We start from the raw sequence: 23,490 nt of genomic DNA on the forward strand, positions 1-23,490 counted from the left end.
GTCGTATAAAGGTGTGAGAGGTGATAGACCGCGTTCTTCGACGCCTACGCGCATCTAAGTCGGAGCGGTCAAAACAAGGTGTTTCTGGCAGCACAGGCGGTTCGGCGGCGGCGGTGAGGTCGATAGCAGGTGGCTGTGATGCTAACAACACCGTCTCGTGATTGTCCATGTCGCTATTGAGGTGGTAGTGTTGCAATGGATGAGATTAGGCTTGAGAAAGTGCGAAAAATGAGGTCCTGGGAGGGCGGATTTCGAGATCACCTCCCAGTGCCGCTGCGAGCCCATAACAGCCTAACAACGCGATTAGACGCGATAACATTAGCTTGAATTGATGCGATATTGAATGCCATTTGATACAGGAGCCTATATGGCTATATCTGAAGTGTGGGTATTGCTGGGGGGAAGGCGGCGATCTGGGGGGAACGGAAGTATCGAGGGGCTTCTGGCAGTACGATGGAAGTCGCTCCACATTTAGGATCTGTCGTCACATCGGGTCACCACTACAGTCGGCTGTCGCCTCGACTAAACGGCGCTGGCTTTCCAAAAGGAACAGGAAGATATCTGATGCGGTAGTACTGCATTCATCGCACGATAGCAGCCTCTCATCACAGTTCTATACGCATGCCGCTATCCCGTTGTGCGCGGAGTATGAGCCGAATGGATGCCGGTTGGCTGTCAAGACAATATGCTTGCGCCCGGACACACCAGCTTCTCTGGTGACTGCTAAAGGCCTGTGGTTATCACATACTGCGATCATGATTCTACAGCTTAGTCTGTGCTGGAACACATGCTCATGATAGGCAGCAAACCCTAAATGGAGCAATCACGCTAATTCCAGGAAGCTTCAGCCTTGCAGCTGAGCGCTCGTAGGATCCGGATGAAACGAAGCTGTTACGAGTTCATCGTATCAACTCAATGTACAAATGTAGTACTGGAGTTAGGAGTCACGACGATCCGACAGACGCTATTGCTTGAGCTCGAATGCAAGACACAGTCGGTCTAACCTTGTGCTACCTGGACTATCGCCAAACACCACTGCACTCGCGGAACTTCTCACCGGGCTTGTCGAGATGCTGGGCACAGTTTAATCACGCGAATCCCGCGTCAATAGAGATGGAGACCATTGGACGGGAATACGCTGAACACTAATTACATATCTCCCTAACTGGCCACACTATGCTATTCATGCGGTGCAGCGGTCTGCAAGTCCTTCGGGCCTGAATTGACTCCTCCGTACTTCCTGTCCCCCTAGCTGGCCGATGTCCGCCTAGCTTCGAAATCAAGTTCTAATTAAATCCTATTAAATGTCGAATATCTTGCACGTCGCCGTTGCGCCTCGGGGACGGCACATCGGCGGGGCCCCTACCCCTGCCTCGTGAGGGCCCCCCTCCTACTCGTTGCCGGCTCGAGTGCGCGCAATAAATGATTGCTAGAGGTTTTCGAGGTGCAATATGTAGTAAAGCTCAATCAAGTTAGGCGGCTAAAGCTAGGGGGACATCTGCCAGCTAGGGGGACGGGAAGTACTAAGAGAATCGACTGCCTTTTATCAGGGGCTGTCGACAGGATCATCCCAGTTGCATGTTGCGCCATTCGCGAATCCGGATCGTGTTTCCCACCATGCCCTAAGTCGAAGCCCGCGTGGTCCGTGACTAGCAGTAACCCGACCTGAAGGACATCGGGTTTGTCAACTGGAAGGTTCACTACGCATCAAATTACAGGAACGAGATGGTGCACAGCATAACCGCAATCTAAGCGTCAGGTGTAGTAATGCCACGTCCTAAGTTGATCGACAAGAACTACAGTCTTCACCAACGTGCAAAGACGCGGCCGCATTCACCACGTCGATCACAGAAGATGTAGCATAGGATCAGACGCCAGGAACACTAGGGGTCACTTGTGCGTTGTTCCTCATCTGCTATCAACAAGCAGCCTCGCCACTAACAAAGGATACTGTGGACCCCGCGGGCCAATGTCCTATCCGGATGTCCATATTCTCCCAGCACGAAGATGCAATTCCAAGATGTCCAAGGCTGTTCCAAGACGCTTCGTCTTCGGCTGATCTTTGGCAAGTAAAATGATGACTCCTTGTAGCAAGTCATTCCAAGATGACTGCCAGTCTGCACCGCATGGCCCGGTCTGGGCGTGCTACCATCGGGGCCATCAGCTTACGAATGCGAATAAACGCGAGGTCATGATGCGCGGAAACGGACCGTGTGCTGCTTTGGCTTGACTACGTCATGTAGTTACAAACGTCTCTTCATCAGGGGTGCAGGACTGACACTGCCCAATTGTTGCAGAAGGAAGAATGGGTACCCAATGGACACGCCCACTCGTGGTCAGACAAGACAGAAAGTAAAGACCAGACAGGAGCACTGTTCAGTCCGGCATACTGTCCTCAACCACGGAGATGTTTCCCGTTCGTTGCTGAACATGATACAGGAATGACACAGTTGCCGTGGGCTACATGGACCATTGATCCTATACGTACCCACTCATCTATGTCGTACGCTCAATGATGATTTACGTTCCAGGTGTGAGGACGATCTGAAGCACCATCATCATTATTTCGCCAGCCTCATCCCCAAGCTGGCACACTCGTCCGATACACAAACTCTCCCAGAGCGCCGATAGCATCGACCTGACTGGCAGACGCAAGGTCACCAGCGTACCTTTTAAATCTCAGAAATAGCCTCAACATCAACGTCAAGGTCGACACGCGCTTTACAGGGGCTTGACGTCCTGCTGTGTCAACGGTTGCACGCGCTTGCCCGTCTATGGTCAATGTCGCAACTAGATCGACTGTCGGATGGATCTGCAACCTGTCTGTACATCAGTCACAACGTTCCATTCTTCGCATTGGAATGAGCAAGACAAGATCGAGCAAACGATCGAGCCAACAAGCGGCGCAGCGTAACATGTGCAATGGCTTAATTTCGCGAGAATGCGAGAGCAAGCACGTTCCATGGGGAACCAACCATCGGTATCGCCGAAGCACGAGATGATGGCGAGATCTGCTTGAACGAGTCACGACCTACACTGCATAGGGCGAACAAACAATGGGAGACTCGCTTCTCCATGTCAATTTCCAAGCATGGGATCGCGCAAGACAAGACGCTGGTGATTTGTGAAGCTCCACAAGCTACTTGGCAATGGTATGCTCGAACACTACAAACAAACGTCGTCAAATACTTCCAGTGGACAGCACGTGAACGGATTCTTTAGTCCGTCTGCCGCCCCGACAATGTCGCTCCAGACGTCCTCAGTGGCAGCGGATGGCGCCTTCACCATCACATGGCTCAACGTAGAACGTAAGGAGGAGATAATTTCAGTATGGATCCCCCTTGCATCATGTTGTATGATTGCGCGACGGGGCATAGCAAGTCGCTGTTGTTACGAACGGGCTACGAGTACGATCAGTGATCACGAAGTGCTTCAGACAAGGCGCATCGCAAGGACCATAGCGACATTCAGCCTCGAGTCATGCAGGTGCCCAGGAAGTCGAGCGTTCTGAGATGAATGTATCCCCATCATCAAGGGCCCCAGAAGAGCAAGTATCCGCGACAAACAAGGTAGGCACGTTTCGAACAACGGTCACACACGATATACGACGCACCACACCACTTCGCCAATTCGCACCCTTCTTGTTGAGCGACTACTTCAGCCGTCTGACGACTGATCAGAATCGACACAATCAAACCCACGCCGAGCCCTTCTTGTTAGGCGATCACTTGACCCGTTTATAGTGTAATCAGGACTGACACATTCAAACCCACAAAGAGACCCCAGAACAAGCATCAGACTTGCCTCACCCAACTGACGCCAAGATCTCCAAGGTCGCCAAGGTCGACAACCATTATGGTTATCCTTGTACTGCGTCCGCCGACGCCGGGTTCGGAAGATCACAGACTGCAGATGCCGTCAGGTCAGACAAATCTGTACGGAAGGCATGAATCAACGATGGAGTGGACCACATGGCCGTGGATATCATGCTATTCTCGACCACCGGCCCAGAAGCAAGCTGGGATTGCCACCTCTTCTGATAGACCCCACGACTTGGCTTCAACGGTGGCATCAAAGCTTCATACTCATCACTTCTAGTCTACTCCCCACGAGGATATAGGTACTGTCGCGAGCTCTGAACTTCATTTGTCGGAGCCACTTACTGCCCTGTTCACCAAGTGCTGAACAGATGCCCACAGCATGTAGCTTGCACGACTGGGACCAGCTTTAGGTGGGAGCCCATATAACACGATCCGTTTGCGGAAGTAATTATGTCGCTAATATCATGGCAAAGGTAAGTTTTCTCCATGATCGGCTTATGAAAGTCGCAAATAGTCAAGCTCAGCGCATGCTTCACCTTGACTTGGCTTCCGCTCGCACCCTCAAAGTTCAAGCCTGCTTACCGGAGCTGCTATATATGAGGTGATGTGCGATGCAGGAAGAAGTCTGTGGGATAGCACGGCAGGTTCTGTAATGTCTTCGTTCGTCTTCATTCACCTACATGAACACTGAGCTATTCTAGCGCCATCGGGCACGGACCAGCCCATCCACATCGGCGCGACGGCGTCGGACTCCGACCAAAGGGGCCGAGTCATGGTCAGAGTCGGCTCGAACGAAAGTTCGACATGCGCTGTCATCTCGCATGACCATGCTCGCCTACATGCACCTTCCATGTCGCAGCCTTGCGACGTCCTGTATCACTAAACCTCCACGCTCCACACTGACCAAACCGCCCAAAACAACTGGTGGGATTATGCTCATTTCTGAAGGTGTTGTTCTATCTCTCTATTCACATCCCTCTCACTTGGATACAATCAGGCTTGCGTCTCTCTGCGTTGCCACGCTTTCGAATGATATAGGCCTTGCCTTCAGGGCCCCATCCAAAGTGGACCTCATCACTCCATCTCACATGCCTCCAGTCTTCCGGTCTTGGATAAGTCATAAGCATGCGAAGAGCCCATCGCACCCTTGAGCGTGCCAGTGAGGTGGATATCCATTCCTTGCTCTCAGCAATGTAGGTTGAATAGCCTCTGTTCCTCATATTCCTTCGCAGTGTCTCAGCTGAGCAAGAATCAATGTCAGCTCTCCAGAGCAGATTGCCCCATGACACATGATGGCCTTCATAGTGGTAGTTCTCAAGCAGCCGTTCACACCGGTCCAAGTCCTCCTTGGATAAGAGCTGATCTGGTCCGGAAGGTGGAGGTTCTGGAAGGTGATATGGCTGTCTTGAGCCTGCAGTGTCCAGAGCATTGCGCACCTAATGCCTTGTGGGTGCGAAGAGCGGTTTGAAGGTCTTAACAAGGTCTCTTTGCGAGCACTTGATGCCCTTAAGTCTGCAGTAGTGATAGGCTCCTACTATCTGATTCTTTTGAGGTGTTGAAAGGTGTTTGGTCATCTTGCAGTAGCTTCTCCAATCCAAGAAACAGGTGAAAAGTTTGCGACGGTAGCATGCGACAACAACACCACATATAGCCAATCCAAGCACGATAATTTGTTCGGTGATGTATCCAGATACGTATATAAATTTGCTGGTTGCAATGGGCCTGATATTGGATAAAGAAAACACGATTGAAGATGTGGTGTTGTTTTTGGTGGAGGTGGGCGCTTTGGTCCGTATGACGCGTGGTCCTGTACAGTCCTGGGCATAGTTCTTACAACCCCTGTATTTACGCTAACCCCTTCCGGCTATCCATGTCCATCTCAGAAGGTGTTGCTACCTTCAATCTCACTATCAAGAATGGGCCAAGCTCACACCAGAGGAATATGCAAGAGTATGCGAGAACGCTGCGAGGCAGTAATAGCCAACAATGGAGGACACACCAGGTGGTGAGCTACGCCAAGCAGTGGATACATCCTTCCTAATGGGGAAAGGTGAAAGAACATGGGGTTGTAAAAACTATGCCCAGGACTGTATCACTAAGCCTCCCGAAAAGCGCTCCAAACTCAGGATTCTGGCTTTCGTTTGGCAACATGTTCTGTTCGACTCGAGCTCATGCCCATGCATTGGCCGCATAAGATAAGCATCTCCGGCCTATCCACGCTCCTGGGTCGTGACATACTTCCGGGACCACATATATTACACTCCACCTGTGTCCGCGATCGCATGTTAGAAAGACTAGTCCGCGAAGCTTGAAGCTTAGCGTACACATGGGCTGACACCGACCATGTCATCCTCTATCGCAAGGGGAACAACGATCCTGGACATGCTGTCGTGTAACTCATGTTCGTTCAAGCTGACTGTCCATATACGCGAACAGGTGATTACCCCGGAATCCATGCATGCAGTGCCTACACCGCCTTGATGCAGGGACAATACGGGAAGCAACCGTGTTGAACAACTTTGTGTCGATGAAGGTTAGATGAAGCTGTTCAATGTGGACCTTGTCGCGGCCGCGTGGGATCACGAAGAGGTGATGTTGCTTTGTGTTTTGGAGGAAGGACTAGGTAGATAGGGCCGGAAACGGAGGCGGAAATGAAGCTCGCAGCTAGTCGATGTGAAGGAGAAGAGAGAAAATGGTTATCGAATGGAGTATTCCGAGTTCGTCCGATGTATGCTTCCACTGTCAAGGACGATCTGAGGGCTGCACAATTGCGGTAAACGGACTGAGGTCCAGCAACCTTTTTGAGGCGCAGGATGTCCTGTGGTTCTTTGTATTGGCAGAGCGATGTGATTCTGGATCTTCCAGCTGCAGAACCAATTGTCGACGCTACGACACACACAATGCACCAACAATCTGCCCCTCGAGCCGCAACTGTGAGGTTGCGTCTCATTGGAATCAAACATATCGCTGCTTCATCGAGTTGTCATGGCGTGGGCATGGCCAGTCTTGGATGACCGAGCGAATCCGTACCAACGTCCAAGGCCGTCCATCAAGACCGCAGTCTTCACAACTTAACTCCTCGTACGAAACCTTCTACCCCACGACTCAACTCCTACGTGTCCATCTCCAAAAAGTCAATCAGCAACAGCCATGTAAGCATCACATCGACTCACAGGACCCAAGAATCCTAAAGGAAGAATAAACAATAGTGACATCGTCAGATTTATTCCTTGATCTACACCCAACTAATCCCATAATCCATGCCATATCATGTCGTGGTACATCGAAGCTCATAGAAGCCCAACACCAAAATCAAAGAGGGCCGCGAGGCCAATGCGTCTCCATTCATCCATGCCATTCCATTCCATTCCATTCCCATCCGATCGCTATGCTGCGGGCCATGAAGAAAAAGCAAGTCAAAGTTAGAGATAGTGTCAAAAGGACGCTTGCTTGCTAGAACGCTCAGAAATTGTCAAAAAGATCGCGAAGATTATAGTCATTCATCTTCCCGGATAATAGGTCAGGTACCAGCCCTCCAGTGTTCAAATGCAAATTCGTAAAAGATTTCGTGTCGTTATCGTCGTCGTTTCGATAGTAAGGCAGTCAAAAAAGTCGTCTGTATATCCTCGATGTCCTGTATACTCCACAACATCTGTCGAGTTTCGTCATATCCATCACATCAAACACTAACAGTCCGTCGTCTCGTCTGCATCGGTTTCTGCGCATGACAGATCAAAAGCTTAAACGTCGTGCCCTGCGTCTCACACTCCCGGAGCAAATTCGCCTCACTCCAAATACTCCGATCAGCAGGTAGGAGAGCCTTCTCATAGCAACTCGAGTACCAAAACCTGCCCACCTTCGCGACCATCTTGGTAATAGTTTCGTCGTTGTTCTTGCCGGGGGCGAAGGCGTCCTCGAGGAGGTCGGAGAAGGTGAGTTCTCGGCTGCGAGTGCGGGGCCAGATTGATTTGCCGGAGGAGGAGTCGGAGGAGACGCTGCTGAGGTCTTGGCTTCGGGGGATGCGGCCTGCTGCGGGGACGCCGACGATGCAGCGTTGGAGGGAGTCGAAGCCGCGGCGGCCTATGAGGCGGATTAGAATGTCGCTGAGGTTGCGGAGGCAGACTTGGGGGTCGCGGTGTTGCATTCGAGTTTTGAGGCCTCGGACTGCGCCTCGTGCTTTGGTGCCCATGTTTAGGAGATCGAGGTCGAGAAGTGCGCATTCCAGGTAACCGCCGGGCTGGAGGACACGCTTGCACTCGGAGATGCATGCTGCGTAAGCCTGCTCAGTCGTTGCCGTTGGAAAGCGGAACACGACTGCCTTGAAGAAGCCCTTTGGGAACGGGAACGGTGTTCCAATGTTGACCATGGGTATCTGGTGAAGGTTCGAAGGAGGAGCTTGATCCTCATCTGGCCACGAGAAAGACGGAGAGCCTGGCACGATTGGTGTCATGTTGTAGACTTTGGCGTCTGGGTATGACAGAGCGATGTAGTGTGACCAGTCACTGCTCAAGCCATCGACAACTAGCACTTTCGGGTCTTCGGCAAAGCGGATCTCGTTATGGGCAGGGCTGAACAGCACCCTTCCAAAGGATAGCCACTTGCTAGTCATGAGAGCACCGATTCTTAGACTTGAGGAGGCCCCTTGTCGATCTCCTGGCGTCTCTGCAATGGTACGAAGCTGTGCATCGCTGTTGGGCCGCGGACCTGGTATCATGCTGGGTTGCGAATGGCGTGTAGTTCCTTCTGGCAATGAGCTCGTCCTAGAGTGGTAAGAACCACGACTGTGTCTCGAAGATGCCATGCTGTCACGAAGGTTCGGCCTCTGAAATTGCTGCGTGCTTGACATGTTTGGTATGCTTGCTCGATCTTGCGTGAACAACGTACTGGTGCTGCGATTTCCATACCCGCCGATGAGACCAGAGATGGTATCCGGAGTTGCCAACGGTGACATTGAGGGCTGCAAGAACCGTGAGATCTGTTGCGGCACTGTCAAGATCGTCGGCACAGTCTCAGAGAACCCAGGTGGCACTGGGAGTCTGCCAGAAGGTGGCGGATGGTAGAGAGCTGGAGTGACCAGTGGACCACTATGGCCATCAAACAGCATACTGGAGTACTGGAAGGGCGCACCGAGAGAGGAGCCCGTAGTAGGCGTCTTTAGTGTTGGAGTCTTCAGCGGCATGTGCTCTTCCATGAAGTCATCATATTCATTCCACACATCTTCCTGCTGAGGTGCTTGAGCGTACAGGGCGGACATCCAGCTAGGATTTCCAGAGCTAGTGGAGTACGACAGATTCGACTGCTCAGAATTCTTACGATCTTGAAAATTGAAGAACTCGCTGCCAATGTTGTGCAGATCCATGCTTGTCCGTGTTGTGGAGATGCTTCGAGGATCTGTAGAGATGCTTCCCTTGTGCTCAGTAGATGTAGCTGTGCTTGCGCTCGAGATGGGTTGAGAGCTAGACTCGATAGGACTGGCCATCTCCCGGATTTGGCTGTACACTGAGCCTGGAGGTTTGACGCTTGGTCGAGGCTGCGTACGTGCAAAAGGCCTCGAGAAGGATATGTCAGACAGCTTGCGATCGCGATCCCTCTTCGATACCACTGCTGGGATGCGACCAACAGGTGAGAGGCGCGGCTGCCTCGGAGAATCACCGTTCATCTCAGGCGTGCTTAAAGACTCACGTCCGACGTCAATAGAGCCTCGAGTCACGGCAGCTTTGGCGGAATGAGCTGGCTGTTGGGTCATCGTTTCGGTGTGATACTCTTTGGGCGACTTGGGGATGTCCACAACCTGCGCAGCCTGATGCTTGAACGCAGGCCGAGCGCGCAGTAGCTCTGGTGACTCCGTAGAGTCCTGCCGCTGCACCATGATCCGAGGAAGAACATGCTTCGAGTTGAAGTCCGAATCCTCGCTGTGGCTCCGGGTAGGCGGCGATGGCAGTAGACTGTAATGGCGTCCTTCGTACGGCACAACCTTGGAAAGTCGATGCTCTGACATTGAGTCCTCTGCCGATGTCTCGTTCTCCTGAGCTATGCGCTCGACCTCGTCAAGGCCGATACGTTCTACTGAGCTTGCCATGGCATAATGTGCGACAGCTCGGTAAGGAGACTTGTGCGCAGCATGTTCTGGCATATTCGGGCGAGGAAGCTCGCGTTCTTTCCCTTTAGAACGAGGTGTTGCCATGCGCTGGAAGAAGTTCAGCTTCTTCGCTGGCCGAAGCGTAGGCTCACCTGACGGCGACCGCAACCAAAGACCTTCTTTGCCATGGAACGCGTCATCGTTGAATGGCAGTGAGCTATCCGTCTGTGGCCAGGCAGTTGGCTCTCCGTCATAGCTGTGTAGTGTCGCCTGCTGTGGTGCTATTGTCGTGTTGATAGGCGAAGGCACACGTACTGGCGACTTGCTTCCAGTCGATGACAGACGAGTCAAAGAACGACGAGCGGCCAGTGTAGGGTAGCGGGCGGCTACATCGTCTTCAGAGCTGTCAGAAGGCCTGCGTCTGCCCAGAACGCCTCTCTTAGTCGGTGACTGACTGCCTTGGCGCATCGCAGAAGGTAAGAGACGCGGCCTCGGATAGCTATCCAACGATGACGATTTCGACGATGCCGGCTGAAGGCTGGACTCAGGCAAGTCCATACTCGAGGCTGCGTTACTGAACGTACTGCCGCTACCCCGAAGAATCACTGGCTTCAGACGTTGGCTGAGAAAGTCATCCAGCATCGGCTCTGCTTTGCTTCCTGCGCTAGTCTCTCCCCTAGGTGGTGCAGGTCGAGTCGAGGGAGCCATGCTGCTCGTCCCACTGTCTGTACTTGGCGAGCGGAAGCCTGCACTACTAGATCCACTGCCGCTGCGGCCACGGACTCCAAACCTGCCATAACCCTCATGGCCCGTACCAGCGACGGGTCCTTTCAAAGACTGGCGTTTAGGCTTTTCTGCAAGCTTGGCATCCTTCGACTTGCGGTGGAAGATGCCGAAGCGTGAAGTCTTTGCAGGACCGGGTCCCTCTGCGAGAGCTGGCGAATCCTTTCTTTGAAGCTTGGTCACCTCCGTAGGTTGCTCTGGTGTGGGTCCGCGATTGGATCGTCGGGAAGCCGGAGGCGGCGAGATGGCTGAATCGATGCGAGGTGACTCGTTCCGTGAGGATGATCTCGAGAAGCCAAAGCGTGACTTGAAGCTCGATGAGCTCGGAGACACTGGCGCTTCTTGAGATGGTGTTCGCTTGTGATAAGTGGTGTAGAGTTTCGGGAGATCGCTCTGAATGACAGGTGATGCGCCACGCATGCCAGGAATGTTCGGCGTATTGTCTCTCGTCGGTCGCACTGGCTGTGATGGCTTCTGTGGCGGCGCCTTCGAAGTAGATACATCCACATCAAGATGCGCTAACTCTGGAGGTACTGCGCGTAGCTGCCTTGTTGTTGAAATGGTGGTCTGTTGCCCTCGCGAAGATAACTTCTGTACCTCAGTCGCCTTTGTTGATGCAGAAGCAGCTGGCTGTACTGGCTGCTTCTCCGGTCGCTGCTTGGAGAGCTTGTTCGTCGCACATACTGTGGAGTTCGATGATGATGTTGACGATTCGCGGACAGGCTGCAATCCAGGTCGCAGTCCCTCAGCCTTGGGTGTCTGAACAATAGTCGGCTTTCGAGTCAGAGACGGTGTGCTTCCTTGTCGAGGTCGGTACCCCAGTTCGCTCGTCGAGACTATACCTGGAGAGTATGATGAGGCGGAACTAGGCGTGGGCACATGGCTGAACGGCGATTCGGTATACCTCGTTGATGGTGTAGCTGATGGCGCATAAAGGCTTGGGACCGGTGGCGTGAAGTCGTGCATCATATCTGAGTCGTAGTATGGATGGGCAACGGCGGTAGGACCATGTTCGTATACACTTGATGGAGGAAACGTAATGCCCAGAACAGTGTCTTCGAACACATCTTGACTCGCCGGATCTCGAGAGTGCATAGTTGCTGCCAGACCCTTCACGCGACCAGCCATATGTGAGCGCTTTTGAGCTGCATACTTGTCGATCGCTGCAGATGGTTTGCGCCGCAACGCAGACCTCGGACTTTCATATGTCGAAAGGGAGGATCCCGATACGAGGGACGGTGTTCGCAGGTTGGGCGGCGGAAATACCTGAGTGGCACCCGATGGTGTAACGGACGTCCTCCTTCCAGAAGTATTGGCATTCTGTGTCACAGCTGTCACCGGTGTCGCCGTTCTCGTCGTGCTACTCTTGATGCCGGGCTCTGAGGTTGTATTGCTCCGACTGGGTCTCTTTGCTAATTTCGACACATGCTGTACCGTCTTGCCCGGCTTGCCACCATCTCCAGCGCAACTCTTGGTTGGTATGCGACTGCTGCTCCTGGAGTCCTGTGTCGCAGCATCATTTCGATCGGGGTGTCGTCGAAAGTGTGACTGTAGAGATGACATGGCGGGTGCCTGCGTCGCCACGCACCACACCCGTCAAGCCTGTATTATGTGCGTCTCGCGTGTAACGCTGCAGGTAACTCATTAGGACATCTGCTGTGCGCGCGAGCGTAGTGTGATGGTGTTCGGTGTCGATTAATGCTAAGTCTTGGCTCGTATCGTCGCATGTGGGCGCAGGTTCAAGCTATAGCGATAGATGTCGTCAGCGTCCAGCGCTTGCCGAATACAGTAAGGAAACCAAAGGCAGAACAGTAAGCACGAGACGCTCAAGAAGGGTGTTATTAGGCACCTTGAAGAGTAGTACGTGATGCTGTAGAGATGCTCGGCACACGCGAACGTTTCGGCTTGCAGCGCGCACAGCCACGCAGCTGTTTCGCTGCCGGGCACACCGATACGCTGTCGCTGCAGGCTGGGATGCACGCAGAACAGGTTGCGCCACTGGCCTCAGGCGTGCGAGGATCGCTGTGCGACGTGTTCTGCGGGCATTGGGCGACTTCCGCCGCGGGTATGCGTCTGTACTGATATTCGATCGCTGTCGGCTGCTCCAGAGGCTCGGGGTTGGCGTTGGCGTGGTGTGGAGAAAGTTGCTGAGTCGCAACGGGCGCGGCAGAGCCAGCGCTTATACAGATCCTGCGGCCAACGCCTCTTGGCTAGCAAAAAGCCAAATGTTGCTGTTGGAATGACGATGGAAAATGAAAGGAAGCGTGGCGTTCAGACCGCGTCGCGTTGCCAGTCTTTGGGCGGCAGTGTGTAGATCCAGACGGCGATGGAGGAGTAGTAGGAAGAAACAAGACAAGCAAAATCGGCGCGCAATACCGCAGCGGCGTCTAGCAACAGCTCAGACGATGCATGCATTTGCCGCTGAGCTGATGACCCCGATGTTAGTCTGCAACAGGACGCCCTCGGGTGGCTTGCATTGAGCGTACGGCGCAGGCAGAGGATGTTTGACTGCTCGCGGCGCAACAGGCTTGCATGCAGCATGTAAGATATATTAGTGACCCGGTCAGAAGGTGTAGCTGGCGAAGAACGTCGTAACTCGTCGGCGACATGCATATTCACCCCGCCAAAATCTATGCATGGGCCACGCGTGGACGTGTGCACGAGCATGGGTCTATTTTGGCCACATCGCACTTGCCCAGCAGTCCTCCTTCGTGTTCAACACCGACATTGCAGCAAAAGGCTGCCTGGAGACAACACAGCACGGCACATCCACAATGAATGTGTAGTGCATTCTCTCCACCACGCGGTCCGTCGCATGTCAACGCGGTCGCTTGTCTCGCCGGGCCGCCTGATTGTACCAAACATCTGACAACCTATCAAGCTCATATGCCACCAAAAAGAAGACTTGAACGTTTCCACAACGGTCTTGACGGTCCGTACCCTTGCTCCGGCGGCTGTCACGTCTAGGATCTTCGAAGATGAGACCGCCGTCTACCACATCTCATTGGACGCATCCCAGAATGAGTGGCCCTCGAAAACCTCCGCAGTTGCTCTTCCTGGCACTCACACAGCAAGACTAACCGCGTCCTGCGAGCCATCTGGCCTTCAAATTGATATGGCTTGCTGATACAATGAGGGACTCCTGTGTCTTGCAGGCCGCCGTGGCGCAACTCAGCCGTTCAGCAGCATTGATGGTGCCAATCGACCACCCATGAGATCCTCAACAGGCACCAGAATGGTCCATATCACCGACGCTCATTCCCATGACGTGACCCTCATGCTACTGTAATCAGATCCCCGGACAAACCACGCTGAGCCGTGCCGCATCTCCCATCAAACGAGTCATCATCACTACAGTATAGGTGCCGGCAAGCACTCCTCATCACAACCATCAAACCCTGACTGGCCATCTCCAGAGTCACATGACGAAAAAATAATGCGGCCTGGAACGCGAAGCACACGGCATGCAGTGTATCGCACACCATGTGCATGAGGTGTGGAGTAGTGGGCCAGGCCTCTACTCGCTGACCTCTGGGAGTCTAACTTGACACGCTGACGGGGCAGGTCGGCACGGAGTCTTCGCATATTGTGTCTCACCTCAAATCAGACGTCGCTTGCTGCATGGTGCTTGAAGTGGTCTTTGCGGGAGAATGTTGGGGTTGTAATGAATGAATGGTGTCCATTGACAACACACCTTGTTGGGGTACTGACTGTCGGTAGTACATCACTGTAGCGAGGCGAGCTTGCCATGGTGAGACACCTCATCAACGATCAAGGCATTCTGACCTTACCTTAAGATCCGATCGAGCCCAGTCCGTCCCCAAAACGTCAATCCATTGCGCACTGACCTGAAAGCCCGATGAGGTGCGTGCTGAGGACCCGAGTCCATCTCCATCGCGAGGCGAGCTTCCCAGGCCGCAACGTTCGTTTCACCAGAGCAAGTAGACACAACCTCTCAATAAATGCATTGACACCGGGGAGATCGTTGAGATGGAACCGCGTCCACTCTGGTAATCTTACAAACCATACCTCATACTCATACTTGTCGCACTCGCATCGCGAGCCGTCGCTTCTTACTCCATCATGCTACAAAGCTCTTCATCCAGCGTGAAAATCCTGAGACTCGATTCTCCCCTTTTCACCTGGCGAGCGTAGAACGTACTGTACTGGGCCTGAGGATCCTCTTTCGATCGAGAGTGCCGTTCGTTTTTCATTTCGTGAATGGCTCCAATAAAGGCAAGTCAGTGGTTCAGACCCCGATCTCTGGAGGGTCGGTGGGTTTGCGGCATTCCTCTTGCATTTTCGTTGGCCTTGACGACCACTGCTTGCTCTACATATCATCAATCATACCGCTTCCGTCACTGTCCATCACAGCACACCTACATTCCCGTACTAAGAGAAATATAGGTCCTGCTGCGGCTCTTGCTGCGGCTCCTTTTGTTGCACACTCTGCACCACACTCCCTCTCTCTCACTCCCACCCCGTGCTGCTCCAGACCAATTCCGCCTGCCTCCCTAAAGCTCGACGTCCTGACCCTCGCGCGCGCTCCTCCCCTGCGGCCCAATCTCCCAAATCCCCAGATCCTTCCCCTCCCGATCCTTCTTCGGCTTATACGGCTTCCCCGAAGACTTCAAGATAAGCATTGCCTTCGCCGTGTTCGCGAAGCTCCTCATCAGCTCCCGCATTCTACCCGCTTCCAGGATAATCTCGCTGAGACCATACTGATCGTTCGCAACCGTGACGCTCAAGTCCATACTCTCGACGAGAATGTGGCGGGTAATCAAGTTCCCCGCAGAGTGAAGGACGGTGTTGTAGGCGATGATCATTTCGGGGATGTACTCCCTCCGCACGATGCGGAGGTCTTTCTCTTCGTCGCTAGTGACGGGGTGGGTGAGGAGGTTGCGGGTTAGGACGTCGGACATTGCTGAGTCGACTTGGTCCTTTGCGGTCTTGAGGTCTTGGGGCGCGGCGGACATTCGTAGGATTTTGCGGGTGTATTCTGCTTCCTTCTTGCGCCAGTCATCCAAGGCCACTAGAGCGTGGGTGAGCATCTCGAGCTCGTAGTAGCAGCGTGATGTGCGTTTGAGGGTCTCCCATGTCGATCGGCTACACGGTGGTTCTCCTTCGTAGTCAAAGGGGTTGATGGAGCGGCCGAGGACTTGGTAGGCTTTGCGAAGGGCTACAGTATCGTAGGGATACTCCTTGATGATTTCCGAGGCGCAAGCGAGGCGGCCAGAGACTAAAGACTGTTAGCAGTGGATGTGGACGACACGTTGAGGCGAACCTACCTAAGCACTTCCGAAGCGCAAATGAAAGTGCACTGAATGTATCCTGCCAGTATCCCTCGACGAGACTGAACCATCGCAGACTACGCACAATGGCCTCATCTCCTTCTTGAAGCACTTCTGAGAAGAAGCCATGGATGATGCGCTGACCTGGATAGAAAGTCGCATCGTCTGCCGGTTCAAATATCCTGGCCGATCGACGTACGTCGGGTTCGAGGGTAGTCGCCATGTGACTGTTCATCAGGAAGGCCAATTGCTCGTTGATGATCTTGATGATGTCGAGCTCGTACTGCCGCATCAGCTTCAGCATCATGTTCTGTTCCGTCGAAGAGGTAATGTCTCCAAGGATCTCAGCCATCGTTATGATGTATCTGCTGGCGTGCAATCTCGAGACGTAGAGCGGAATGAGCTCACGCTTGCCGGCTGCTCGAAGTTCCTGTATATACGCGACATAGACATTCTCTTCAGCTTCGCGTTCGTGGTTCTCTTTCTTGGCCCTCTCACCGGCAAGCAGGCGTATCATGATGCCCATGTGTGTCGCGATTCGCAGTGTTTGTGAGCTCAGTGCAACTTCTGCTTCTGGCTGGTTCCTGTCCTCTTCCCAGAACGGCTTGAGGTCGAGGATCATGGCGTCCGCCTCGCCTCTTTGACGCGCTGTGTAGGCGATCGCAAAGCCTAGAGTGTGGATGAGGCTTCCAACATCGTTGGCAAGCAGGTAGCTTTGGATGATCTTCATCGGCTGTATAGCTTCCCTCCCTGTAGTTGGCTTCTTGCGAAGCTGCATGATCAGTTCGATGATCTGCGTGTCCGGGTCTTTCGATAGGTCTGCAGACTGCCGGGTATTCTTTGGGCCTCTGTCAGGATAGTGCATCTCGAGGTAGAGATCAAATTGCCGAACCAGTGCTGCGCTGTAGTAGACGTGGAGGTTCTCGTCAACAGTCTTCGCCACCTTTTGCGCAGCGTCGGCGTTTCCTCCAAGCAGTCCATATACCGCTGCTTCGTAGGGGTTGGCCAGACCCGCGTTTTGTGTTGACGCTGCATAACACATGTTCCGCCATGTGGCCAGCGAATGAGCTTCAGACGGTTCAACGTTGCCCATGCTGAGCGCACGCCAGCCTTCTTCACGCTCCTTGCACCACTTGCTGATATCCTCCCAGGACTGTCCGCGCCTCAACATCTCCCAGCATGCAATCCATATGGCTTTCTCAGCGAATGCATCCTTCTTCTCAGTATTGCGTCCTTGACGCAAAGGGGAATCCGGATCCAGATTCGTGACTAGTAGCGCACCGTCATCTGCGCGCGTGATCTGGGGCAGTGCAGCACCCGGGTTGTTTGGCCAGGTACGCAGCCTCTTCTCGCCCTTGATCTTCACGCGTGTATGCACCCAGCCGTTGGTCCACAGTCCCTTGCTTACACCGCCCTTCTTCTCAAGCTCTTCCATGATACCGGGAATATCGCTCTCTTGGTGCTCCGCTGTTTGCTCCAGCCATCTCTTCACCACCGAGCGCTCTTTAGCCAGATCATCCTCGACCAGGAAGCGCTCCCAGATGTCCTTCTCAGGCGTAAAGCGATGCACATCACCAAGCGAGCGCAACTTGTCTTCCTTCTCCTGCTGTATGGAGCGCAGGTCAGGGTTGTGATGTTGCTCGAGCATAATGCGGAACAGCTCCCAGATGTCGGCTTCCTGCTGCCATTGCCGCATCTGTCTGACCTGCTCCGCCGTCTTGCCTGTCGTCGTAGTCCCGAACGTAGTACTCGATGCCGCTCCAAACGCAGTAGTCTGTGTCGAGATGTTGGCCTTCTGCTCCCACTCCTTCTGACGCTCCCGTCTCGCCGCGGACTCGTGTTGTTCTTTCAACCTGGTCGCGACATGTTGCGCGTAACCCTTGAACTGGTCCGCCAGCTCCAGCACAGCATCGAACTTGTTGCGCGTCGGTAGGTTGTCCAAGAACTGGTCGAGCGTCTCCGCAAACGACTCGACTTCGGCGCCAACTCTCTCTGCCATCTCGCGCAAAGGCCGCACCGCTTCGTTGACATCGGGCAGTTCGCGAGTCGGTTCTATCGTGCCTCCGTTCCGGCCGTCCATGTCGAAGTCGGGCGTGTGGTTCTCTTGGTCGTTTGTGTCTTCGCGACTTGAGCCTCCTCGAGAGATGAAGTTCCAATCCTCAGACGCAGGTGGTGCTTGTCGTGTCGCACGAGGTTTGCGGGCGGGAGGTGCCTTCTTGACGCTGCTTGCACCAGCGGTTTGTCTGCGCGTGGCCGGCGCCATTTTAGTGAAGTTTATCGAGGGGAGGAAGCGAATGGAGTGAATGAGGCCGGAAACATGAAACTCAATCAGAGGAATGCACTTGAAGCTTGACGAACTCGTGCGAGCGGAGAAACACGAGTGCACGTGCCATAGTTATGAAGATCATCTTGACATTCTCCTTCATCTTGAGTCTTTCACCCTCCAAAACTACTTTCACATGCATCTTTGGTCATTACGCTCCACTACTCTACCTTCCGTATCTCCTCACTGTTCCCCTCAACGCGCGTGACAGCACCCTTCTCAGGCTCACCAATTTCCCGCTCAGCATTACTACCACTCTCATCATCCTTCGTAGCAGTTTCCACCGCCAATGTTGAGTCCTTCAGCATATCAATCGGCTCTCTATAAGCCGGGATGAAGTTCACCGCGAAGCAATAGCTCCATGCCAGCGCGAAGAAAGCCAATGGCACAGACATAGCCGCTGCTGTGTTGGATGCATCTGCAGCTCCTCCGAGTGCAGGAGGCACCACAGCTCCACCACTAACACCGGCAACGATGAACCCGGAGCCACGCTTGGAGTGCTTGCCCAGTCCTCGCATGCCCAGTGCTACGATTGTTGGGAAGCAGATACTTTCGAAGAAGAGCGTCAAGTACAGCATCGCGATGCCGGCGTTGTTGTGCAGACCGATCGCGGGCGAGATGAAGACGATGCATCTGGTGGTCTGTTAGCAGTCCGCCGAGCAGAACGTCAGAAAGGTACCTACAAGCTCAGGTACACCAAGAATACCCATCTTGGCCGGCAGTACTTCATGATGGCAACTCCAGCGAAGCGCCCCAAGGCAAAAGCACCCTGCGCACCCGCCAGAAGCTGGGCGCCCACTGCACTAGTCTTTCCAGTCTCAGTGGCGAAGTTGATGAAGTATGATGCGATGGCAACTTGTGCTCCGGTATAGCAGAATCTGCAGATTGTCAGCATGGATCTTCCATCTCTTCTTGATCGACTCACTGAGCAAAAGCCGCATGAAACAATCGATACTGCTTCCAAAAGCTCTGGTCACTAGCAGCATTCGCTTCCTCATCCTGAAACTCCATATCCGCATCCGTAATCTCAGGTATCGGCGAACTGTCAATCATGTCAGCATGATCCAACCCCTCACACCACCCAGGATAGCAACTCACAAATAAAACACCACCGCCAACAAAAACACAAAACACGCAATCGCCAAATAAACCCACTGCACATTCCTCAAACTCTCCGTACTATCCCCCGTATCCTTAAAAAACACATAACTCCCCAACACCGGCGCAATAACCGTGCCAATCCCATTAAACGCCTGCGCAGCATTTATCCGCATCTCAGCATACCTCGGCGGCCCACAAATCGTAATGTACGGATTCGCCGCCGTCTCCAGAGCCCCCAACCCATTTCCAATAATGAAGATCGCAGCGCAAAAGCCGCCGAAGGAGCGGTACAGGATGCAGGGCCATGCGACTAGGGCGCCGACGCCGTAGAGGCAGAGACCCCAGATGAAGACGGCTTTGAAGCCGTAATGCCTCAAGAGCCAGTTGGCGTGGCCGAGTGAGGCGAGGGGGTAGGCGCCGAAGTAGGCGGCTTGGAGGCCGGAGCTGCGAGCGCGCGTGATGCCAAGGGTGTTTTGGAAGTGTTTGTTTAAGGTGTCGAGGAGGCCGTAACTGAAACCTGTGATGTTGTTAGTGGGGTGGCGGGAGGGGAAGGGGAGGGGAGGAGGACGGACCCCAGAGGAAGAAGAGGATTGTTACTAGGCAGAGGGGATCTGGGAGAAGGGTGTTAGTCGGTGAGTCTGTGAGATGACATTCCTTGGGGTGTTTTACAGATTGATTGTCGGAGTGTGAGTTTCGACGCTTGCGTTCGGGTTGTGTTGCCTGTCTTCAGGCTCATCTTCTTGAAGATTGCCATGATGGCGGTGGATCGTGTGAGGAACTCTCAATGGCAGCGTCGGCGGCTGTCGATGCTGCAGTGGACAGTGTTCACTCTCTTCGTAGCCTTCAGGCTCGATGATCAGACAGGAAGGTCAGACAGCAGAGAAGAAAGAAAGCTGTGCAGATCCGGATCAATGCTGCTGATGTTACATATGCCGTCAATTACCCTAACGCAAAAACGCACGAGGGTACAGTGCAGGTCTGTACAAACCTCGAACCATCATCGATGTTACAACCATGCACCGTCCATGCACCCCCCAGATCAACCAATCCTTCTCCCCCGCGCGGAGTGGAAACCTTGCTAGTGAAGTAGCATCGTGTGGGTGAGTTGCAGCATTCCCCGCACGCAGTGCGATTAGGCGTTCGGGTTAAAGTGGCGCGAAGGGTGATCAAGGTTACGACAATTGCCATCATTGGATTGTTGTGATGCATGGAGCATTGCTGGAAGAATTGCTGGTGATGCGGTAGTTGGTGTTTCGATTTTTCTTCGCACGTGGTGTATGCGAGGTTTCGCGAGCCGAAGGTGTTGGTCCTAGAGCATGTGGTGTCTGCCAAGACGATGTATCTGGAGTTGGCCAGTTTGCTGGTGTCTGACAGCATATGCTGCATGTCCACCCTCTTGGCTGCGTCGACATGACTTCAAATCGCTCGCTGCAGCGGATTCGGCTGTACACGATCGGATGGTCCAAAGTCCAGAGTGCGTTCAATTCCACACACCACCCCGGCATCTCACCTCTAAGCTCAACTCCTCTGATCCTGAAACCAAACCCGATCCCCTTCCTCAGTCGACCCTCCGCCTCGAACTCGGCGGCAACCCGTTCCCCTGCCCCTCCTCCCCTCCCCTCACCCCCGAAACCGCCTCCTCCACCAATCTCCTCAACTCCGCCTGCCCCGCCTCATCCTGAAAATCCTCCCTCGCCGCAAGTTCCTCAATCCTCCTCCTGAACTCCGGATCCGGCGCTTCTCCAGCCTCATCAGCCGCCATAGTCCCCACATTAACTTGCATCCCCTGCGGTACTGGAGGGGGTGGATGCACGCCAGCACCATTCGTAGCAGCCTCGGAAAGATCAGCAACGAGAGGACCAACAGTGAGTGATCTGAGGTAAGCAGCAACATCAGGCTGCTCATCCTCATCATCCAACTTCTCGGCCGCGATCTGGCCCTCATCGTTCCTGGCACTGGGGTCTGTGCCGAGTTCAATTAATTCCCTCGCCAACTTCACTTCCTCGACGTTGAAAAGGGCCGTTTCGCCATCTTCGTCTTTGATATTTGGATCCACATTGTAAGTTCGAATCAAAGCTCTCAGAAGGTCAGAGTGTCCGTACGAAGCCGCTGCGTGGACTAGACTGTAGCCGTGTGCGTCCTGTTTCGAGGCTAAGTGAGGGTGGGACTGGAGTTGTTGTAGGACTCGGTCTGGGTGCTCGGCTGCGAGGTTGAGGAGGAGGTCTGTTGTCGGAGTTTGCGTTTGCGCCATAGTAAGAGTTGGGATTATTTGGTTGTCGATTGTGTCAAAGAAATACCGAGAGGCGAATCTTGAATCTGGGAAGGTGCGTAAGCGAGATTTTGCTGAGTGTGGCAGAAAGTCGTGGCATTGGGCCAATTCTTTGGTTTGGGATCATATTTGGTCCACTATAAGCACGATATCGATGCTGATGATGCTCTTGGACATCTTGCATGACTCCTGACGCCCTGCTAGAATCCGACTCTATCCAAACCATCACTTCCACACTTCTGTACAAGTTCTCCACAGCCACAAAAGACCGTCGGCCGCGATGTGACCTCCATGCCACTCGATCAATCATTGTACCCCTTATCATGGAATCTGTTGCACGCGTTAGCAGTCGTCCAATGGAAATTTGCACGCTCACAACTTACACATATTCCTCATACGCCATCCCCCTCCACTCCCTACTCCTCGTCCCATCCGCATGCGTCGTCTCCGTCCACGGACTCGTCGGCGCCGTCACCTCACTCCACACCTGAAACAAATGCCTAAAATAACACATCTGCGCCGCCGGCGTAAAATACCGATCCCTGAACTTGGCCGCCGCGTTGTCGGCAATCTTCTTCGCCTTGGCGTTGTCCGCTAGCAGTTCATCCATCTTCCCAGGCAATTCTGTCCACGCCTTGTCGACGAGGACGTAGTTCTGGTTGGGACCTTCGTGCTCCAGCAGGTGATAGAGGTGGGTCGTGAAGGTGAGGGGGTGGATCAGGATGGTGGAGTGGCAGCTGAGGAGGTATTTGAGACGGCCGGACCAGGTGGTGCCTTCGGTGTGGACGGCGAATTTGTATTTGCAGTGGTCGGGCATTGTGATGCGGTATTTGGTCGCCTCCTCGTCATGCACATCCTCCGCGACCCTGTGGACATCGGACCAGCTTTTGCCTTCGCTTTGCTCGATGAGTTTGAGGCGGATTTCGGGGTTGAAGTCGGTTGTGCCGCGCCAGACAAGCTTCGGCTTCTTCGAGTTGTAGTCTTCTCCCATCTCGATGGCTTGTCGCTGGTACTCGCCGTAGGAAGATGCTACTCGCGGATAACTCCAGAAGTTGAAGTCCGGGATTAGCCAGACCTGCTCCATCGCCTTGTCGTTAACATTGCGATTGAAGTTCCACACCGTAGCATTCGGGTGCTCCTCCGTCAGCTCAATGTTATCGTTGATCTTGATACTGAACTCAATATTCGGTATCGGCTCTCGCGCACCAGTGATTGCGCGCTGGATATTGTGAAGCGTCGCCTGCGATCGCTCCTTCCAATGCAGGAAATGGTTCAACCCTCGCGACTCGAGGACGTATAGCTGTCCCTCCCAGATCATCGCGCGCAAGCCTCCATCACTACTCCACTTCAAGCCATAGTTCTCTTCCGTGATCTTCGCATCTCCTAATCTGTCCTTCCAGTACGCCCGCGATCGGTCGATTTCGCGGTATAGATCTGGGAATGCTTGTAGGCATTGATCGGATGTGAGGGAGTGGTTGTTTCGATCGCGGTCGGCTTTGAAGGTCCAATCTGAGGGTTTCGTAGGGTTGCTCGCATGCGTGTGAGGACGTGTCACGCCGGTTGTGGGAATCGCGGCAGTGGTCGCTGTACCTGACCATTGTCGGAGGAAGTATAATGTGCCAAATAGCAGCACCGCCGCGAAGAGCAGTGCTCTTGATCTGGGGACCCAAGACATCTTTGTCGCACACCGTTTCCTGCCGATTCTCAAGGTGTGGCCATGCGATTGTGAGAAGGGCTTCTGATCAGCTGTCGAAAGAACGGCGCATCAGGTGGTGAGCAGCACGCTGCAGTAATAAATATGGCGGGCTGAATAGTCGTCGTCT

General features: G+C 53.7%; 6 protein-coding genes across 6 annotated transcripts; 1 reads left to right on the forward strand and 5 right to left on the reverse strand.

Moving 5' to 3' along the window:
* Nucleotides 1-3,241: 3,241 nt before the first annotated feature.
* Nucleotides 3,242-3,950, forward strand: CLAFUR5_02174 (uncharacterized protein; the record flags this gene model as incomplete). Its single annotated transcript, XM_047901322.1, has 2 exons — nt 3,242-3,308; nt 3,778-3,950. 2 exons carry the CDS (start codon nt 3,242-3,244, stop codon nt 3,948-3,950), a joined length of 240 nt encoding a protein of 79 aa, XP_047755182.1.
* Nucleotides 3,951-7,500: 3,550 nt separating this feature from the next.
* CLAFUR5_02175 (uncharacterized protein) lies at nt 7,501-12,246 on the reverse strand (the record flags this gene model as incomplete). The annotated part of the gene is made up of 1 exon (XM_047901323.1): nt 7,501-12,246. One exon carries the CDS (start codon nt 12,244-12,246, stop codon nt 7,501-7,503), a length of 4,746 nt encoding a protein of 1,581 aa, XP_047755183.1.
* Nucleotides 12,247-15,197: 2,951 nt separating this feature from the next.
* On the reverse strand, nt 15,198-18,237 carry CLAFUR5_02176 (Nucleoporin NUP84; the record flags this gene model as incomplete). Its single annotated transcript, XM_047901324.1, has 2 exons — nt 15,198-15,922; nt 15,972-18,237. 2 exons carry the CDS (start codon nt 18,235-18,237, stop codon nt 15,198-15,200), a joined length of 2,991 nt encoding a protein of 996 aa, XP_047755184.1.
* Nucleotides 18,238-18,458: 221 nt separating this feature from the next.
* Nucleotides 18,459-20,152, reverse strand: CLAFUR5_02177 (L-fucose-proton symporter; the record flags this gene model as incomplete). The annotated part of the gene is made up of 6 exons (XM_047901325.1): nt 18,459-18,930; nt 18,981-19,175; nt 19,223-19,339; nt 19,396-19,915; nt 19,971-20,009; nt 20,068-20,152. 6 exons carry the CDS (start codon nt 20,150-20,152, stop codon nt 18,459-18,461), a joined length of 1,428 nt encoding a protein of 475 aa, XP_047755185.1.
* An 804-nt stretch (nt 20,153-20,956) lies between these two features.
* CLAFUR5_02178 (Ankyrin repeat-containing protein) lies at nt 20,957-21,649 on the reverse strand (the record flags this gene model as incomplete). Its single annotated transcript, XM_047901326.1, has 1 exon — nt 20,957-21,649. The coding sequence occupies one exon, from the start codon at nt 21,647-21,649 to the stop codon at nt 20,957-20,959; it is 693 nt and encodes a 230-aa protein (XP_047755180.1).
* Nucleotides 21,650-21,969: 320 nt separating this feature from the next.
* Nucleotides 21,970-23,342, reverse strand: CLAFUR5_02179 (uncharacterized protein; the record flags this gene model as incomplete). Its single annotated transcript, XM_047901327.1, has 2 exons — nt 21,970-21,997; nt 22,051-23,342. 2 exons carry the CDS (start codon nt 23,340-23,342, stop codon nt 21,970-21,972), a joined length of 1,320 nt encoding a protein of 439 aa, XP_047755181.1.
* Nucleotides 23,343-23,490: the final 148 nt, after the last annotated feature.

The sequence above is a fragment of the Fulvia fulva genome, chromosome 1 (genome assembly GCF_020509005.1).
Source record: "Fulvia fulva chromosome 1, complete sequence".
NCBI lineage: Eukaryota > Fungi > Ascomycota > Dothideomycetes > Mycosphaerellales > Mycosphaerellaceae > Fulvia > Fulvia fulva.